General features: G+C 40.6%; 1 protein-coding gene across 4 annotated transcripts in view; it reads right to left on the reverse strand.

Annotated features, from left to right (window-relative positions):
- The window catches only part of ZBTB11 (zinc finger and BTB domain containing 11), a 40,955-nt gene that overhangs the window by 17,890 nt on the left and 2,068 nt on the right, over positions 1–20,997 (reverse strand). For 3 of the 4 annotated variants that reach the window (XM_009199347.4, XM_021933992.2, XM_003893872.5), the window contains exons 2-8: positions 16,464–16,699; positions 15,620–15,851; positions 11,660–12,501; positions 11,234–11,410; positions 6,858–7,103; positions 2,907–3,051; positions 1,490–1,607 (exon numbers count right to left, since the gene is read on the reverse strand). In XM_009199347.4, coding sequence (XP_009197611.1) covers positions 1,490–1,607; positions 2,907–3,051; positions 6,858–7,103; positions 11,234–11,410; positions 11,660–12,501; positions 15,620–15,851; positions 16,464–16,699 — 1,996 coding nt within the window. Of the gene's footprint in view, positions 1–1,489; positions 1,608–2,906; positions 3,052–6,857; positions 7,104–11,233; positions 11,411–11,659; positions 12,502–15,619; positions 15,852–16,463; positions 16,700–19,783; positions 19,836–20,609; positions 20,855–20,997 lie in introns of those variants that run through there. The other variant, XM_021933993.2, reaches the window with a different exon arrangement.

Below are 20,997 nucleotides of genomic sequence, written 5' to 3' on the forward strand. Positions count from 1 at the left end.
GAGATCCCTATTCAACCCTCTCACTCTCAGTCCATGTGTTGAGGGGAGGCTTTACCTTTGACCCTAGGGATACAGCAAATGACTTGGGCCTAAGTTAACCACAACAAAGCATTCCCTTGGCCATAGTGATTAACTCAGGGATGACTGACTTAACTTGATGTAACTGGAGTAATCCTCAGGGCTTTGATGAACTACCAGAAAAGAAGTTTGACAATTTGGAATCTGAGAGGATGTGAGACTGAAACCACTGCCACTGTCTTGTCCATAGGGTGCCTCAGAGAAAACAAGTGCTAATGAATTTGAATCCAGTTTACATTAAACCACCCAGACTCCCAGACTTTATATTTAATTCAAACCTGGTCGGGTTGAGTGTACTTTCACTTATAACTAAAAATGTATTGATAACAAACTATCTTTGTTGCAGAATAAGACTAATTAGAGTAACATCAACAGATATGTCAAGTAGGAAGCTCCAAAAGCCCATCTCTCCACAAAAGCAGAGGATAAACTGGCAAACTGTTACAATCAACCTTACCAGGAACTCTGAAAACTAAAAGCTTACAGTGACCAGACATATGTTTAACAAAGAAAAAAAACTGTTGAATCTCTGTTAAGAGAGCTTTCTGATGTACCCCTGAACCTAAAAGTTAAAAAAAAAAAACAAAAGAGAGCTTCCTGGCTTTTTTTTTCCCCTAAGAGACAGGATCTTGCTATGCTGCCTGCCCAGACTAGTTTTGAACTCCTGGCCTTAAGCAATCCCCCCACCTGTTTCCCGAAGTGTTGAAATTATAGGCATGAGTCACTGCGCCCACCCTAAAATGACTTTTTTTCTTTTTCTTTTCTTTTTTTGAGGCGGGGTCTCACTCTGTCACCCAGGATGGAGTGCAGTGGTGCGATCTTGGCTCACTGCAACCTCCTACCTCCTGGGTTCAAGTGATTCTCCTGCCTCAGCCTCCCAAGTAGCTGGGACTACAGGTGTGAACTACCATGACAGGCTGATTTTTGTATTCTTAGTAGAGATGGAGTTTTGCCACATTGGCCAGGCTGGTCTCAAACTTCTGACTTCAGATGATCTGCCCGCCTTGGCCTCCCAAAGTGCTGGGATTACAGGCTTGAGCTGTTGTGCCTGGCCCGACTAATTTTATGTTATATGAATTTTACCTCAATCATAACAGAGATTTTAGGAGGCTCTGGAAAATGAAGAGGACCCGGGAAAAGAAACTGGCTGGCAGTGAGACTTTTCTTTCCCACACCCCCACTTCCAGGTAGTACATCTGAAAATCTTAAATCACTTTAAATGAGTGATTTGTATGGTAAATGATTTACATCTCAAAGACGTTAAAAATAGTAACCCTCAGGCAAGAAAAAAAGGACATTAAAATCAAGAGTAAACTGAAGTTACAGTTTAATATTATCTTCAAATATTTTTTTGAAAACTAAGTAAAAACGTAATTAAATTAATTGAATGCCTCACATATTGAATACTTACTGAGTACAATGATAGCCTCGAACCTCAGGCTTTGGTTGGTGTTTCTTGAAGTGCTTGCTGAGTCCAGAGCCCCTATGAAAAGACTTTCCACAAACTGAGCAAAGGTACTTGGACTCTCCTATTAGAAAAAATCAAAACCCTGTCACATATCCAGCAATCAGTCTTCTTTTAACAGAATTCTTTTTTTTCTTTTGAGATGGCATCTCACTCTGTTGCTCAGGCTGGATGGAGTGCAGTGGCGTGATCTCGGCTCATCACAAACTCCGCCTCCCGGGTTCACGCCATTCTCCTGCCTCAGCTTCCCGAGTAGCTGGGACTACAGACACATGACACCACGCCCAGCTAATTTTTTGTATTTTTAGTAGAGACGGATTTCACCGTGTTAGCCAGGATCGTCTCAATGTCATGACCTCGTGATCTGCCCGCCTTGGCCTCCCAAAGCGCTGGGATTACAGGCATGAGCCACCACGCCTGGCCTTTAGGAGAATTCTTTATGTTATTTCAGAAGTAACTTTACCAAAGGGACATGGAAGCTGTAAGATTTGGCAGACATCTAAGAATAACAATAAACCATGTCAAAATCCCCATTTCCTCTCAACAACTATAGTACTATCAGAAGGTATGATCCAAAGAATGTGATACAGTTGTATGATCTACGGATTGTAATAGTAATAGAGTTGAATACAAGTTGCAGCAGATATCTACCCTTCATTGACTATTCCCACATTTTTGCTTTAAAACATCTAAAAATAAGTATGCATGGACAAAAAATATAAGCCAACTACTATGTTGACAATTATGTCTGCCTACCATTTAACTTTTTAAAAGCATGATCACTTCTTTATGCCTGGATTTAAATTACGCATGATTTTAATACTTAGTACACATTTTTCTACACTGAGGGAAACAACGAATATTCTATATACAAACACAGTTGTAAAACCAGATCTAAGAAAACGCTTTTTAAAATTAATTAATTAATTAATTTTTTTTGGAGACAGAGTCTCGTTCTGTCACCCAGGCTGGAGTGCCGTGGCGCAATCTCAGCTCACTGCAAGCTCCGCCTCCTGGGTTCTCGCCATTTTCCTGCCTCAGCCTCCCGAGTAGCTGGGACTACAGGAGCCCGCCACCACACCCGGCTAATATTTTGTATTTTTAGTAGAGATGGGGTTTCACTGTGTTAGCCAGGATGGACTTGATCTCTTGACCTCGTGATCCGCCCGCCTCGGCCTCCCAAATTGCTGGGATTACAGGCGTGAGCCACCGTGCCCAGACTATGCTTTTAATTTTAAATACTGTCTCATACAAAATTGAGCACACATGACTATCAGTTTATGAATGCAATTTCTGGTGTAATTAAAGCATAATCATTAATAGTTTATGAAACGTAACTATGTCAATATAAATTTCTCATTACCTGTGTGAATACTCATATGTTCTTGAAGACTCCGTTTGGTAACAAAAGACTTAACACATAGTTCACACTGGAACTGCTTTTGGGATTGATGAAGACTCTGATGTAATTTTAGACCATGCTTATAGATAAAAGTCTTTCCACAGACCTAAGACAGAACAGGGGTGATTAAGTCAAGAAAACAAAAAGGGAGATTGTTTCTGAAGAACGAGGACAGAGAAAATGAATATATTATTTTAAATAAATATTTAAATTATTTAACTTAAACATAATGACAAAGTGAAAGTTGAAACCAACTTGAAAGCTGACCCCTCTTCTGATTCAGTATTCAACATATACTGTTATCTTAAAACCAAGTGATTACCAGAGACTCTCAAAATAGTAAAAATCAGACAAATCTCATGCTATCCTTGAGACCGGTAAATAGTATACCTTATATTAAGAGACATGGAAGCTTAATCAAGAACAATATATCATTTCCTGTTACACCAACAGTGCTTTTCAAACTGTGATGAAGAACTAATTATTTTTTTCCTTTTCCACAATCCACTGGGAGAAATTTTTTTTAAACACAAAAATTTTTGTTAAAAATGATGTGACAATGCCAAATTGCTATGACAGTTTCTACATGCTTACTCTCTATTTCTCTACTTATCATCCACAGACCACACATTCTGAGTAGTGCCACATGGGAAGACAAGAGGCCCAACTCATACTTGGTATTTAAATTTATGGCTGGGTGTGGTGGTTCACGCCTGTAATCCCAGCACTTTGGGAGGCCGAGACAGGCAGATCATTTGAAGTCAGGAGTTCGTGACCAGCCTGGACAACATGGTGAAACCCTGTCTCTACTAAAAAAAAAAAAAAAACAAAAATTAGCCAGGTGTGGTGGCAGGCGTCTGTAATCCCAACTACTTGGGAGGCTGAGGTAGGAGAATCACTTGAACCCAAGAGGCGGAGGTTGCAGTGAGCCAAGATCGTGCTACTGCACTCTAGCCTTGGTGACAGAGCAAGAATCTTTCTCAAAAACAAAAAACAAAAAACAACCCATAAATTTACAAATAAAGTAATCCTTAGGACTTGGCTTCAAAATAACTGGTGGAGCCGGGCACGGTGACTCATGCCTGTAACCCCAACACTTTGGGAGGCTGAGGTGGTTGGATTGCCTGAGCTCAGGAGTTCAAGACCAACCTGGGCAACATGGTGAAACCCCATCTTTACTAAAATACAAAAAATTAGCTGGGCGTGGTGGCGTGCGCGTGTAGTTCCAGCTACTCAGGAGGCTGAGGCAGGAGAATTGCTTGAACCCGGGAGGTGAAGGTTGCAGTGAGCCAAGATCGCACCACTGCACTCTAGCCTGGGTGACAGAGTGAGACCCTACCTCCAAAACAAAACAAACCAAACCAAACCAAACCAAACCAAACCTGGCGGAGTGGGGGTGGGGGTGGGAGTAGCGTAGTGAATAATAGTATACATAAAACACATGTACCATGAGCTGGTAACTACCGAGGTTGGGTGAAGGGTACATGTGGGTTCAGCCCATTCTCTTCTAAAATAATAAAAAGGTATAAAAGAGAGAAATATAAAAAAAGTCTCACTGGAGGCCAGGCACAGTGACTTATGCCTATAATCCCAGCACTTTGGGAGGCCCAGATGGGAGAACAGCCTGAGACCAGGAGTTCAAGAGCAGCCTGGGCAATATAGCAAGACCCCCGTCTCTATAAACATTTAAAAAAAAAAAAAATTAGGTGGGTGTGGTGGCATGCACCTGAAGTCCTAGCTACGTGGGTGGCTGATGCAGGAGGACTGCTTGAAACCAGGAGTTCGAGTTTACTGTGAGTTAAGATAACGCCACTGTACGCCAGCCTGGGTAATAAAACAAGGAAGACCCTGTCTTTAAAAAATCTCATTGAAAAAGATACTTGCACATGCATGTTTACAACAGCACAATTCACAGTTGCAAAAATATGAAACCAGCACAAATGCCCGTAAATCAATGAGCAGATAAAGAAAATGTGTATATATATACCATGGAATACCACTCAGTCATAAAAATGAACAAAATAATGGCATTTGCAGCAACCTGGATGGAATTGGAGACCACTACTCTTTTAAAAATAAAGTTTTTTTTGAGATGGAGTCTCATTCTGTCGCCCAGGCTAGAGTGTAGTGGTGCGATCTTGGCTCACCGCAAACTCTGCCTTCTGGGTTCCAGCGATTCTCCTGCCTCAGCCTCCCGAGTAGCTGGGATTACCGGTGTGTTCCACCATGCCTGGCTAATTTTTTGTATTTTTAGTAGAGACTGGGTTTCACCATGTTGGCCAGGATGGTCTCGATCTCCTGACCTTGTGATCCGCCTGCCTCGGTCTCCTAAAGTGCTGGGATTACAGGCATGAGCCACTGCACCTGGCCAATTAATTCATTTTTTTTGAGATGGAATTTTGCTCTTGTTGTCCAGGCTGGAGTGCAGTGGCCACCTCGGCTCACTGCAACCACCACCTCCCAGGTTCAAATGATTGGAGACCACCACTACAAATGAAGTAACTCAGGAATGGAAAACCAAACATCGTTATGTTCTCACTCATAGTTGGGAGCTAAGCTATGAATGATACAATGGACTCTGGGGACTTGGGGGAAAGGGTGAGTTGGGGGTGAGGCATAGAAGACTACACCCTAGGTATAGTGTATACTGTTCAAGTAATGGGTACACCAAAGTTTCAGAAAACACCACTAAAAAACTTATCCAAGTAAACAAACACCACCTGTTCCCCAAAAACTATTAAAATACAGAAAGAAAAAAGAAAAAAATCCCATTGGTTCCAAACTGTTTTTTAATAAAAATACTGAGTCAGGCCTGGCATAGTGCTCATGCCTATAATTCCAGTACTTTGCGAGCCTGAGGTATGAAGACTACTTGAGCCCACGAGTTTGAGGCCAGCCTGGGCAACATAGTTAGGCCCCATCTCCACAAAATATTAAAAAATCAGCCACGCACGGTGGTGCACACCTGTAGTCCCACCTACTTGGGAGGCTAAGGTGGGAGGATGGTATAAGCCTCTGAGAGAGGGAGGCTGCAGTGAGCCGTGATCATGCCACTACATTCCAGCCTGAGAGACAGAACAAGACCTCGTCTCAAAAGAGACAAAAAACCCCAAACTGAATCATACTCATATATAAGGCTACAAATTTCTAGTGCGACTAGAAATTTTTCACTGTTCCAAACAGCCCAAAGCTGGCTAATCACAGGATTCATTGCCCTTGAGTAGTATTTTGGCATTTAGGTACTCTCAATCCTTAGCTCTAGAGAGGAACACAGCTTAGGCAGGACTTCTACGGACCACAGAGATTTGTTTAAGCCATGGGTTCCTTCCCAGTCTGGGTTGGTCCAGTTGAAGGTTAAGGAATGATGGGGGTGATAAATTGGTTATTTTTCACCCTATACATCTTCTGGACCCTAGTTAAGTTTTCACAAACATCTTAAACAGATTCAAATTACAACTTCAGAGAGCAAATTAAAAAACACAATAGGGAATCACCTTTGGTCTAGGCAATAAAGAAGTCATAAATTTCCCTGACATTTTACAAAAATGAGAGTGACTTGAGAATATATATCCCACCAGTCTCTTTGGCACCTATAGTTAAGTTCTAATGTTTTTTTTTTTTTTGAGATGGAGTCTGGCTCATGCCCAGGCTGGGAGTGCAGCACGACCCCTCCCCTCCTACCTCTACTCCCCAGCTGGCTGGGGACTTACAGGTCACCACCCCAGCCTCGGCCAGTTTTTTTGTATTTTGGTAGAGACGGGTTTCACCGCGGTCAGCCAGGATGGTCTCTGATCTCCCTGAACTCAGTGGATCCCATCTCGCCTCCCAAGTGTTGGATTACAGGCTTGAGCCACCGCGCCCAGCCCAAGTTCTAATGTTTTTTAAATAGCAAAATAAACGTTATAGCTTTACCTGGCATGCATGTGGCTTTACACCTGTGTGCTTTAACATATGTATTCGGAGAGAATATAACTTAGGTAATGTTCTTCCACATATGGAACATATAAATTCCCGCTTGGTTCTGCCCTTCTCAGATGATGTTCCCGATGCTTCATTAGATGCAGAATTGGACGAGGATGAAGAGGGTGCATCTTTTCTAGTATGACGAATAAGATGTGCTCGCAAAGAGGCACTGTACTGAAACTGTTTTTTACACAACTAAAAGAAAAATAAAATTCTCTCTAAATGTATTTCCATTACAAAATGTTAACTGAAGCTCAACTCATATTTGAACTTTTTGTTACAATTATATAAATCAATAAACACATATACTATGTAAAAAACAATAGGTACTAGATTGTAAAGATAAAAGGGATAAGACTCAATTCCTATTCAGGAGAGGCTAAAGTCTAATGACAGCACAAGATTTGTATCAACAAGGTTGGGCTTGAAATGGGTCTTTCAGGAGTGGTAAAACAAAGACAGAAGAATATTATCATTAGCATGAGTACTAATAGTTGTCAGGTGGAACAGAAGTAGGGGCTGGAAATAGAAAGGTAAGGCTGTGATTGATGGCCCTTGGATTTTATCTCATAGTTGAAGATTCAAGAAAATTTTATTCTTTTTAAAATCAAAGTTATATATGCCTAACCTGTACAAAACCTATTTTTTAAAACAATAAGTAAAACTGGTCTCCTGGCCAACCATCTCCACCATATTTTGCTCCTCGAGTTATCTCTGACTTTGTTTTTAAGTGCAGCTGTGTTTGTATGACTCTCTCGATGCTTCTCTTTGTAACTCTATGTAACACACATAACGGAAGTTGATTTGCATTTTTACTCCTCTACTCCCTACTTAGATATGTAAATGATTTCCATTACCCCTCTTCATCAATATACCTATATCATATTCTTGAGTAGACCAATTTCAAGGCTTACATTTTTAGGATGTAAATATTATTACCACTGGGCCACATACAGTACACTGTAATTCTTTTTCCTTTCTTGCTTTTTGTTTTATTTCTCTTTGCACTTACTAATTTGCCAAACCCTGCCCCCAACGGCACTGGGAGGAGATTTAAAACCCATCACCTTTTTGGAAATCTCTGCCAAATCATTATGTCCTCGTCTGGGTGTGGTGGCTTACGCCTGTAACCCCAGCATTTGGGAGGCTAAAGAGGGTGGATCACTTGAGTCCAGGAGTTTAAGACCAGCCTAGGCAACATCGTAAAACCCTGTCTCTACAAAAAAAATACAAAAAGCCAAGAATGGTGGTGCATGCCTGTGGTCCCAGCTATTTGGGAGGCTAAGACAGGAGGATCGTTTGAGCCCGGGCTGTGGAGGTTGCAGTGAGCTGTGATAGTGCCATTGCACTCCAGCCTGGGCTACAGAGCAAGACCCTACCTCAAAAAAAAAAAAAAAAAAAAAAAAAAATTATGTCCTGGGCTAATTGTTCCCTATACCTGATACATAGCTTCATCCTGGCATCTCCCTTCACTATTGTCTTGATGAATCCCTTGGACTCTGTTGAACTGGATGCCGTGTTTTCCATTTAACATGTCTTGCTCATTTTAGTGAAACTGTCTGTCAACAGCTTCCTGAGAAAATTTGGGAGGTAATAATTTTGAGACCTGGCATGTCTGAAAATATTCTTACTCTACCATCATAAATAACTAAAAGTTTGACTGATTGGCTATAAGAATTCAAGTCAGAAATCATTTCTCTTTAGATTTTAAACACATGGTGGCTTTGTCTTCTAGTTTCTGTTGCTGTTGTTGAAAAACCTAAAGCCATTCTGATCCTTATCCTTTTTATGAGATTGACAATGTTATTGTTTTCCCTCTGGCAACTTATTTTATTTTTGTCCACTGATTCTGAAATTTTATAATGTACTTTAATACAGTTTGATTTTCATTCACTGTTCTGGGCATTCAGTGTACTCCTTTAACACAGAAACTTCTATCCTTAAGTTCTGAAATTTTTCTTTATTTTTTTTTCCATGTTTTGTTTGAAAGTAATACTTGTATACTGAATATCTTAGACCAATAATATTATTTTCTTTCACTCCCAATTTCTAACTTGTCTTTTTGCTCTATTTTCTGGGAGATTTCATCAGTTATATTTTCCAACTTTTGTGAGATTTTTTTATATGCTATATATTTTATTCCTAAAAAACTCTTTAGTTATTTTAATGTACCGTTCATATTAATAATTTTTTTAGGCTTTTTTTTTTTTTTAACACTAGTCAAGTGCAGAAGTGAGAAGCGGGTAGAGTAGAACAAGCAGTTTGATCTGTAACTGTGAACAATCGAGATAACTCACTAACTTTGGACCAGCCAATATGACCTTTTATTTAAAAAAATTTTTTTTTGTAGAGACAGGGTCTCGCTATATAGCCTGGTCTTGAACTCCTGGGCTCAGGTGATTCTCCCATCTCTGCCTCCCAAAGTGTTCGGATTACAGGTATAGGCCACCACGCTCAGCCTCAATGTGTCCTTTTAAAAACATAGTACCGCTGGGCGCAGAGGCTCATGCCTGTAATCCCAGCACTTTGGAAGGCTGAGGCAGGCAGATCACCTGAGGTCAGGAGTTTGAGACCAGCCTGACCAACATGGAGAAACTCCATCTCTACTAAAAATACAAAATTAGCCGGGTATGGTGGTGTATGACTGTAATACCGGCTACTTAGGAGGCTGAGGCAGGAGAATTGTTTCAATCTGGGAAGCAGAGATCGTGCCATTGCACTCCAACCTGGGCAACAAGAACAAAACTCTGTCTCAAGAAAAACAAAAACAAACAAACAAAAAAACCATAGTACCTGGCTGTTTTGTAAACTTAATTTTTTCATTTATCTCTTACATAAATCATACGTTCTGAAGTTTTTTTCTTTTTAGTTTTCTTTTCTCGCTAGTCTTAGATACCTTAAAGTTGCCTTTTATTGGTTTGTTTGTTTTTTTTTTTTTTGGAGACAGGGTCTCACTTTGTGGGGCAATCTTGGCTTCCTGTAGCCTTGACCTCCTGGGTTCAAGCCATCCTCCTGCCTCAGCCCCTCGCAAGTAGCTGGGACTACAGGTGTGTGCCACCATGCCCAGTTAATTTTTGTAGAGATGGGGTTTCACCATGTTGCCCAGGCTGGTCCTGAAATCTTGAGCTCAAGCAATCTGCCTTGGCCTCCCAAAATGTTAGAATTATAGGTACAAGCCACTGCGTCCAGCCAAAGTTGTTTTTCTTGAAATCTTTTGTCATGAGTCAATAATCCCTAATATCTGCTCATATTTCAGAATAAGACATTAAAAAATTCACTGGAATTTCCATGTAAATGGGGAGGGGACTGTTGTCAACCATGAGCTTTAGTCAGTAGCTGTCTTTTGTTATTGGGCTTCAGACTTTTCATCTCTGAGAAATCTTTTTGCTTTATGGTTAAGGGTGTAGATGCCTATACCTTGGGACTTGAGAAAAGAAAGAACTTGGGCCAGGTGCGGTAGCTCACGCCTGGCATCCCATACCTTGGGGAGGCTGAGGCAGGTGGATCGTTTGAGCTCAGGAGTCTGAGACTGGCCTGGCCAACATGGTGAAACCCTGTCTCTACTAAAAACACAAAAAAATTTGCCAGGCATGGTGGCTCATGCCTGTAGTCCCAGCTACTCAAGAGGCTGAGGCAGGAGAATCGCCTGAACCTGGGAGGTGGAGGATGCAGTGAGCCAAGATTGCGCCACTGCACTCTAGCCTGGTTGACAGAACAAGACTCCGTTTCCAAAAAAAAACAACTTAACATTCAGTATGCTTTTACTCTTCCCTGTTTTGAGTACCGTACGCTTAGCTTCACTAATTATAGTACTCCCCAGTGGAGTTATGGTTTTATCCTTTCCAGGGAGAAGATGGATCTTTGGCTAAGGGGACAGGGGTAGTGATTTAATTGCTCTACTTTCAAGGTAGCTAGCACTACTAATTCCTGAGACATTTTGGTGGTTCTACAATTCAATTTGGGTTGATTCTTAGCTTTCCCCACTGAAAACCTGGAAGTGAACCCTTTCAAATCTGCTGAATAAGTTACTCCATCTATTTATTTGTATCCAGAATTTAGTTGTTTCAAGATTTCCTGTTCTCTCTGCCTTTTTATGAGTTACATTTTTAAAATGATCTTTTTACTGTTATTTTACTATGGTAGAAGCAGAGATAAGTCACTGAATATTTTGGGGAGGCAAGTAAATGACATGCATATTTAAATCAAAAGATGACTCTTATAGTCATAAAAGACATAGAATACAAGTGAAAAGATAACCAAGCAGTAAGCTGGATTCTATATATTATGAATTAGAGTTATCTTCAATTAGCTTTCCAAATACTTACCGGACATTTGTAATCTCTAGCTCTTTCATGTTTCAGTTTGTGCATTATAAGGGCGTATCGTCTCTGAAAAACCATTCCACATTCCCCACATTTATGAGATGCTTCTTCAGTGTTCTCTTTAGCATCTCTTTTTGGCTGTTTCATCTTCTTTCCTCTTTGAACTAACTTCTGAGCCACCTAATAAGGGATAGAAATCACAATCTAAGTAAATCTACTCAATTTTAACTTTGAAAGTCATGTTGTAAATTTCTAACAAAAAGATTTCAAATTCACATTATCTTATTAATACTGGCATTTAAAACATTAAGTTGCTACCTTGTACCTGTCTCACCTCCCAAACAATTTTCACTATAGCCGTAAGTTCATCAATACAATGCTTTCAACCTAAAGCTAAAACTACAAAGGCCAACCCTTCTTACATCATACCTGTTGAACTGCTGACTTGGGAATGGCTTTCCGTTTCTGCAGCTTTTTCTCCATTCCCTTGTGTAGTCGAATATATGCCCCTTCATTAACAGAACGTTGTCGAAGCCTGCTTCTGTAAGTATCTTCATCAGGGCCAAAGTCTGTCTTTGCTGTTGATGCAACTAGATTTTCCTGATCTTTTAAAGGTTGGTCAACATTCTGCCTACGTTTTGGAATGTCTTCGGCACAGATATCCTCAGCTGATATATCATTTCCCATACCACTATCCTCTGGTGAACTACTAATTACATTCTCTTTTGAAAGTTTTGGGTATATATTAGAAACTGTGTTATTGTCTCTGTTGTTTGAAGTTTCCAGTTTTGTCTGGTTGTTTTTTGTTATTAAATCAACAGACTTCATTGCAGGATGGGAATCAGCTATACATCCTACAGATGACAGGGCAGCTTCAGCCTCTGAAGAAACCTGGGGCTCAGGCTGTCGTCCTAACTCTCCATTCTGCTCAGCTTCTGGCAATTCTCCATTTACCAGCAGTACAATTTCACAATCTCCAAGTTCAGTAGATAAAGTTGTTGTTCCCTCATTGCTAGCCACAGGAGGTGCTGTACCCCCATTCTGTACTGGTAAGTCCTGGGTGGATGCAACTGTTTGTACTTCACCCTTCTTATATACTGTTAGCTGCTTCTCTTCCATTAACTTATGTACACTTTCACAAATCTCTAAGACTTCTGACATGAAAAGATGACGAGCTAAGATGGCTACATCAGCCATGCTACAGAAGTCAAAACTTAGTACAGAAGTATAGGCAAATTCCAGTAAAGGAAGGAAGCTGGCCTTACAAAAACCTGTATGAATTCAAAGAAGGTAAAGACAAAAAAGTCAATTACCAATGAAACAATACAGAATTATGACAACATAAAATATAATTCAAAGGCAAATATGACCACTTGTTCTGTAACTAATCATCCCTGGATTTGCATTTTGTTCTGGTTTCTTATTAAACCTGGACTAACTCATTTGTATGAGCTGCGTCTCAGTACCTAATACAGAAAATAGTATCAGACTTACTACCTCAAGAGTTGCTGTAAGGCAGTGATTTTCAAACCGTACTCCTTAGAACCCTGGGGATTCCTCAAATTCCCCTCAAGAAACAGCTGCTGGAGGATGGAGGGTTAAAAAAAAGAGGAAGGCAGGTGAGTGGCAGGGTTCAACCAACCTGTCCCCTAATCTCACTTCAGTAAATATATCTGTACTTCCAAGTAATAGTGGTCCATATAAAAATGTTATTGAACAAAGTATTCTATGACTAAAAGTAAAAAAACAATACCTAAGGGAGAGGTCAGCAACATTTTTCTGTTAAGAGTAAGATAATAAATATTGCAGGCCATGAGATGTCTGCTAAAACTGCTCAGCTTTGCCACTGTAGCTGGAAAGCAGATGTACACCAATGGACGTGGCTGTGTTCCAATGCAACCTTCTTTACAAAAAGGGAAGGAAGGGAAGAGTGGTCCTTGGGCTGTAGTTTGCCTATACCAGGTCTAAGAAATTATACGTGAGGTATTACATTCTTCTGTGGGAAAACAAAGTCGGTTTCTTTTCTAAAATTCTCAGTGATTCACTTTCAAAGCCATTTTTAATTCTTAATATTCATATGAATCAAAAATCAGAAAAAAGATTACACAGTGATAATTCTATGTCCAAAACCAGAATGATTAAGAATTTGTATAGCTCTCCAGAATTTCGTTATACAGCCAAGTCAATATTTTTATGTATTTATGTATTTACTTATTTTTTGAGACGGAGTCTTGCTCTGTGGCCAGGCTGGAGTACAGTGGCGAAATCTTGGCTAACTGCAACCTCCCGACTCCCAGGTTCAAGCAATTCTCCTGTCTAAGCCTCCTGAGTAGCTGGGACTACAGGCACAAGCCACCATGCCCAGCTAATTTTTGTATTTTTAGTAGAGACGGGGTTTCACCATATTAGCCAGATGATCTTGATCTCCTGACCTTGTGATCCGCCTGCCTCGGCCTCCCAAAAGTGCTGGGATTACAGGTGTGAGCCACCGCACCTCGCCTTACTTTTTCATTTAGGTACTTTGAGACAGGCCCTTGCTCTGTCAGGTTAAAGTGCAGTGGATTCATCACGGCTCACTGTAACCTGGACCTCCCAGGCTCAAGCAGTCCTCCTGCTTCAGCCACCTGAGTAGCAGGGCAGGCGTGCACCTGGTTATTTTCATATTTTGTAGAGATGGAGGTCTCCCCATGTTGTCTCGGCTGATCTTTACCTCCCGGCCTGAAGGGCTACTCCTGCCTCGGCATCTCAAAGTCCTTGGATTACAGATGTGAGCCACCATACCCAGACGGAGGCAAATACTCTAATTCTGCCTTCTCACACTAGGTGTCATATTACACATATTTTTCTGCACTTTGCTTTTCTCATACAATAATTTATCTTAGAGATTTTTAAATATACAATTGAGAACCATTTTTGCTGTAATTTTCAGTTCTGACTCAAGGTATGAAAAGTGTGGTACTTTATGCAAAAGAACCTACGAAGGATGAACAAGCATACAGAGAGAAGCCTTAAAATGTGAGATGTTAGGAATCAGACTGAAAACTGAGGGGACTCCACATCAACATTATCATTATGGTGAATTCAGCCATTCCTGGGAAAGCTAATTCTTTTCTTTTTGAGATGGAGTTTCGCTCTTGATGCCCAGGCTGGAGTGCAAGGGCACAATCTTGGCTCACTGCAACCTCCGCCGCCCAGGTTCATGCAGTTCTCCTGCCTCTGCCTCTTGAGCGGCTGGAATTATAGGCGCCCGCCACCACACCCAGCTAATTTTGTATTTTTAGTAGAGATGGGGTTTCTCCATGTTGGTCAGGCTGGTCTCAAACCCATGACCTCAGATGATCTGCCTGCCTCAGTCTCCCAAAGTGCTGGGATTATAGGCATGAGCCACCGTGTCTGGCCGTTATTATTGCTTTCTCTAAATATAAAGCCACTGCTAAGAAAAAATGTATCTTCCCAGAAGAGATAAGACTAAAAAGAATAAAGCATAAAAGGATCAGTGGTTAAATAATTAAGAATTTACCTGAATAAAGTCACTTTTTTGTTTCAAAAAGGAAAAAATACTTCAAAGTGATGTACGTAATTCAAAAGTTACAGCAAGTTTTATATTATGAGAAAATGTATAAATAATGCTACCTATTTTAATTCTTCCTAAATTTCATTTATTGACTCATAAGCCAATATATAAATTCTAGTGAAGCCAAAAGTCGAACTATTTATTTACAACAATAATATGATACAAACAAAAAACCTGGAATTTTGACTTTTCTATATTGATAATTTGATTATTGAACTTAAACTCTAATAATTAATCTTTAAAAACCAAAAGACTTATAAAATACTCTACAATTACATGTCCCACAAAATAAGACATAAACAGTCAATTTTTATTTACTTTTTATTTTTAGAGGCAGGGTCTTGTTATACTGCCCAGTCTGCAGAGCAGTGGCTATTCACACGTACAATGACACACTAGTCTGGAACTTCTGACCTTAAGCGAGTCTCACATCCCAGCCTCCCAAGTAGGTGAGACTACAGGCGTGCACCACCACACCTAGCTTAAACAATCAATTTTTAAATAACATATTCATTTAATGTAATAATTTTGTTGCACTTACGGATTTAGCTCAAACTGTTTTTAACAGTTTAAATCCCAGAAATTCTTCTTCTGCTATAACTGTCTCACTTAAGAGGTAGTGAAAGGAAATGACACCCTTTTCCATAACTCTACCACAGAAATCTTGCTAAAAAGAACCTTTTCAGTTCAGCTTAGTCTACTGCTGTAAGTGGGCTTCTCTTACTTTGGCATAAAGTCTGTGTGGAAGACACACATAACCCCCTCTTCTAGAATGTCATTACAAGCAAAAAGCAAGAGTAATAGAAAACCCTTACCAGAAAGATCCACCACAGCCTCATGACTGGAAACAGCTCCTTTCTCAATAAAAAGATCTCGAAAATACTCGCTATTTGCTGACAAAACAGATTTATGTGCTTTGTATTCTTCTCCTTCAATTAACAAAGTAACATCACAGAACTGGTTGGAAAGTCTCTGTTCGTTCAGCTGTTTTAAGACAGCCTGACAATGTTTTGGAGAAGAACGTTTTACCACTCCTTTGGTGTCAACCTGTCAAAATAAGTTTGAGAGCAGGAGTAATATATTACCTGTATTTTTTACCCTTAACAAACTTTAAAACAAGACACATTACATATTACCTTTTACTAGGTATGAATAATTTGACATTTTCTTTGTTACCTATGTATTTAAATAAAAAGATATGTTGTCCTATTCTATTTTCTGCCATGTTCATTCTACCTGGTCTAATGAAAACCCGTATCTCACCTCTGGCTGCCTCTTCTTACTGATCAGAAATGTGATGATGTATGAAACTGATGCAGGTGAAAAACAAAGACCTCGCCAGATTAATTTTACCTTGGGGCATAAACCCAGAGACTGCTTCCAGAAATGTAAATCTGTCTACTTGCACCAATATATCACCACAAAAGAAGGGAGGGAGGATAATTAATAGCAAACCAACAGGTAATTATTAGTAAGTTCATTCTGAAAAAATAACAGGAACATTTATGGTAAATGAAGAGGCAGTTCAGCTTACATAACACAGTACATTGCCATTTTGTCTTATTCAATAAGCAGTCTTAGTGGTTCGAGAAAAATGAAGGCTGCAAATACTAGTACACTAGTTACACATATTAAAGCTGACTGGAGAGTACCACTTACAAACACAAGTTCATGTTTGGATACTGGCTTCTTTTTTACAGGCTTGGAGGCTGTAGTTGGAGATGAAGTAAAGTTGCTCATATCATCTTCTGATTCATTACTTTCTTCTCCAGATTCAAGGTCTAGTCCCAATTCTTCCAACATTTCTGAAACATCTGATATTGGACGGGATCGATCTAGTTTCTCCTGGCATTTGCTACACTGTTTAATGTAATCTTTGACTTGCTTCAATATACCTACAATGAAAATATTAACAAGTCAAATTTAATACTGTTAACTGAAAACAGTAAAATATATTAATCTGTGTACATTAACATGTTTCAGTATATATCCCATAAAATATGTAGAGTTTATTAGAATGTAAAATATACTTTTTTCCAAAAAATATAAGGTTAGAAATGATGTTCTCCTGCTGAGGTAATTTTTTTTTGTTTATTCCCAGTTATGTGTTTCTCCAATCATAAGATGACTATATAGCTCCACTCATTTTCATGTGAGTTGCAATGTTTTCATGCAAGAGGAACTACATGAAACTGCCAATATTCACCTGTTTTTGACCTATGCAAATTAACACTTTAGGGCGTGATGGCACACACCTGTAATCCCAGCTACTCCGGAGGCTGAGGCAGGAGACTCACTTATAACCCGAGAGGCGGAGGCTGCAGTGAACTGAGAATGTGCCACTGCACTCTAGCCTGGGCGACAGAGCAAGGCTCTGTCTCAAAACAAAACCAAACAAATTAACAATTTAATATGGCTCAAGCCAATACTTCTCCACCCCAGTGACATTAGGCTTGACCATATGATTTGATCTGCATACATGATGTGTACCATATCTGAACACAACCTTAAGAGGTACTGAATATTTTGCACCAGTTCTCTGATCTTTGTCCCCTCTCACAAAGAACAGCATGTCCCAGAGGGATGTTGTTCTTAAACCTGAATTTCAGATGAAAAAAGCTGAAACCAATCTGTAGCCTGGAACAAGGACTACAACCAAAACTTGTAATGAAAGTTTAAAATAAATCTTTTGTTTCAAAAAAGCTGTGAGATTTTAGGGTTGTGTGAAACAATAGCATATGCAATCTAACAAAGGTTGACTGTATACAAGCCACTCACAAAAGACGATTTTGAATTTCAACTTCTAGCTCCCGGCATGCTGGGGTAGGGGTGAGGGAGCAGGGATAAGGTTTATATATATATATATACACATACACACACACCCCACTATCATCCTTGTAAGACAGACAACAATTAATTCCCATTCTATACAAGAGGAAAATAAAGCCCTAAGAGGAACGAAACTTGTCCAAAGTCACATCTAGTAAAATGGCAGAGCTAGGCCTCCAGAAGTCACGGGATTTTCAGTATATTATTCTACTTATACAAGAGCATGCTTGTCCATACCTAGGGCAGAAAATTACCCTCAAATCTTCAAATAGGTACAAATGAAAAGGTTATTAGCTAAAATGATAGAGGTATACACTATATTCCTGAGAAGTGTTTTAAAATGCCGAATTATACAAAGCTCCTTATACTTTTTTTTTTTTTTGAGATGGAATATCTCTCTGTCGCCCAGGCTGGAGTGCAGTGGTGGGATCTCAGCTCACTGCAACCTCCACCTCCCGGGTTCAAGTGATTCTCCTGCCTCAGCCTCCCGAGTAGTTGGGATTACAGGCCTCCACCACCACACTCGGCTAATTTTTTGTATTTTTAGCAGATGGAGTTTCACTATTTTGGCCAGGCTGGTCTCGAACTCCTGACCTCAGGTGATCTGCCCGACTCGGCCTCCTAAAGTGCTGGGATTACCGGCATGAGCCACCTTGCCCAGCCACCAAGTTCCTTACACTTTCAATCTTCATATAGTATTCAAGCAATATTTTCCAAATTATATTATGTCCTACACTGATTATAAAAGTATACACTGAAGTCATAAATTCAGAAAAATTTTAGCTACATACAATTGATATTATCATATCAGAACCTCTGACTTCTACGGTGAAGAAACCTGTTTAACCTAGGAATTTGCCAAATTTACTGGTTTACAGAGACTTTTTGTTTTTGCAGAACATAAAGAAACAGTGGGGCTTGGGGCGTGGCTCACGCACGGGAGGCTGAGGTGGGCGGATCATTTGAGATAAGAAGTTCCAGACAACTAGCGTGGCCAACATAGCAAAACTCCGTCTCTACTAAAAACACAAAAATTAGCTAGTTGTGGTGGAGCGCGCCTGTAGTCCCAGCGACTCCGGAGGCTGAGGCACCAGAATCACATGAGCCTGGGAGGTGAAGGCTGCAGTGAGCCGAGATCGCGCCACTGCGCTCCAGCCTGGGTGACAGAACAAGACTCTGTCTCAAAAACAAAAAAAAAAAGAAAGAAAGAAAAAGAAAGAAAGAAAAAAGGAAGAAAGAAACAATGGGCTCGAATTAAATATAACTTTTCTCCAAAAAGCATTTATATGAGTGTAGATTTAGAGACCAAAAGAGGTTGTACTGGCCAGGCGCTGTGGCTTACACCTATAATCCCAGCCCTTTTGGAGGCCAAGGTGAGCAGATCACCTGAGGTCAGGAGCTCGAGTCCAGTCTGGCCAACATGGTAAAACTCCGTCGCTACTAAAAATAGAAAAATTAGCCGGGCGTGGTGGCGGGCACCTGTAATCCCAGCTACTTTGGAGAATCGCTTGAACCCGGGAGGCGGAGTTTGCAGTGAGCCGAGATCGCGCCACTGCACTCCAGCCTGGGCGAGAGTGACTCTGTCTCAATAAATAAATAAATAAAACATCGTCTCAGGTTTTTGTCTTTTAAGACACCGCACACTAAAAATTAAAAAAACCAACAAAAAACTGGATTGGAATCACTCACAGATAATCAACTTAGAAAAAGAAAATTCTGAACACAAAATACCACATAACACTGGGTTAAGAAAAGGGTAAGATCACAAAGGTCAGCTGTGTGACTTTTGTTGTGTTATTTAACATTCTAGTGCTTTTAGTTTTTTCATCTGTAAAACAGAGGCTGAAATGGGAGGATCATCTGAGCCTAGGAGGTCGAGGCTACAGTGAGCTGTTTTCGTGTCACTGCAGCAAGAAGCAAGCCGCCCTACACTCTGTCTCCAGGGAAAAAAGGAGATAAGTATTAAGGTTTTATGAAGGTTAAATAAATGCCAAGTGCTAACGACTATATCCTGCATATATAAGCTTGCAGTATTACCTATAGTTAAAATGATCATCTTTAACAAATTCTGAAGTATTCAGTGTGAGACATTTGTTCAACAAATGTCTACCCAAACCCATCCAAACAAAATGCAGTGATTACTTCATTACCTCAAATTTACTCTTCGCATTTGTCTGTCCTTACAGGAATTTAATTCAGATACTGGTTTAAAATGGAAAATAAATGGAAGAATTTGATTATCCACTAGTCCGTAAACGAATAAACTTGACGTTTATAAACCGAAAATAATTTAGAAACTATTCAGTAATTTCCTTATTCACAGACGAAGTAACCAAGACTTATGAATTAACTTTTCCGTAGCCATATGGAGAGTGACAGAACTGTTCCTAAAAAACTTTCTTAAATGAGACTGTAAACTGTTACTAATTCTGACAGTTTGAATATTCATCAACTGTGGAGAGGGAAGATGGTTGAGAAGCCAAGGCACTTGCTCTCCTCCCCTACAACTGGTTCCCAAAGAGTCAAGTAACTTTAGAGCTCTATTTTTTGACAATCAAAAAGTCACAGTAATCATATCTTTTCTGCGTATATACAATGCTACACAGTTCCCAAACGCGTTTTTCACATTAGGGGAAAGATTATTAAAACATTCAGAGTTACGAATATCAAGCTGGGCGCCGTGGCTCATGCCTGAAACCCCAACACTTTGGGAGGCCGACGCGGGCGGATCGTTTGCCAGATGGAGACCAACTTGGGGAACGTGGCGAGACCCGTGTCCACTCAACCAACCAACCTCCCCTCACCGCAAAACCAACCAACCAACCAACCAAAAAAAGAGTATCTGATATCTTTTACATTTAATTCTTGTTCTTAAAAAAACGCTCAAGGCGATTTCCCAATCACTGCTTATCACTTCTGCAAATAATTGTGTTATGCCTTATTTACGCGGCAGCGACGAAATTTGAGGAACACTACCGAATGTGTCCAGAGCAGCTCATACTTGCTCGCCAAAACCCAAGCGTAGCACTAAAGAAACGGGAGACCCGGCTTCGGGTGACTAGTCCCTCCCTCCAAACGTCAGCACAGAGTTGAAAACGTGCACCCCGCAGCCTTCACTGCCGCGGGCCAAACGCCACCTCCGGAGGGCCGGGGCCTCAGCCTCCACGGGCCGCCCAAGGAGGCGGACCTGGCGCAGCCCAGGCGTCCGGCCCCTCCCCGCGGCAGGCCCGGCCTCCGGGGAAGCCCCCTTGGTCCCACCCTGGGCCAGGACCCGCCCCCAGCTTCGCCGGCCTCCTTCCTGTGGGAAGTGCGGCTCCTTTCGCGTCCCCCACCCTCTCGGCTCCGCCTGGCAGCAGCAGCTCCG

Source organism: Papio anubis, chromosome 2 (assembly GCF_008728515.1).
Source record: "Papio anubis isolate 15944 chromosome 2, Panubis1.0, whole genome shotgun sequence".
Taxonomy (NCBI): Eukaryota; Metazoa; Chordata; class Mammalia; order Primates; family Cercopithecidae; genus Papio; species Papio anubis.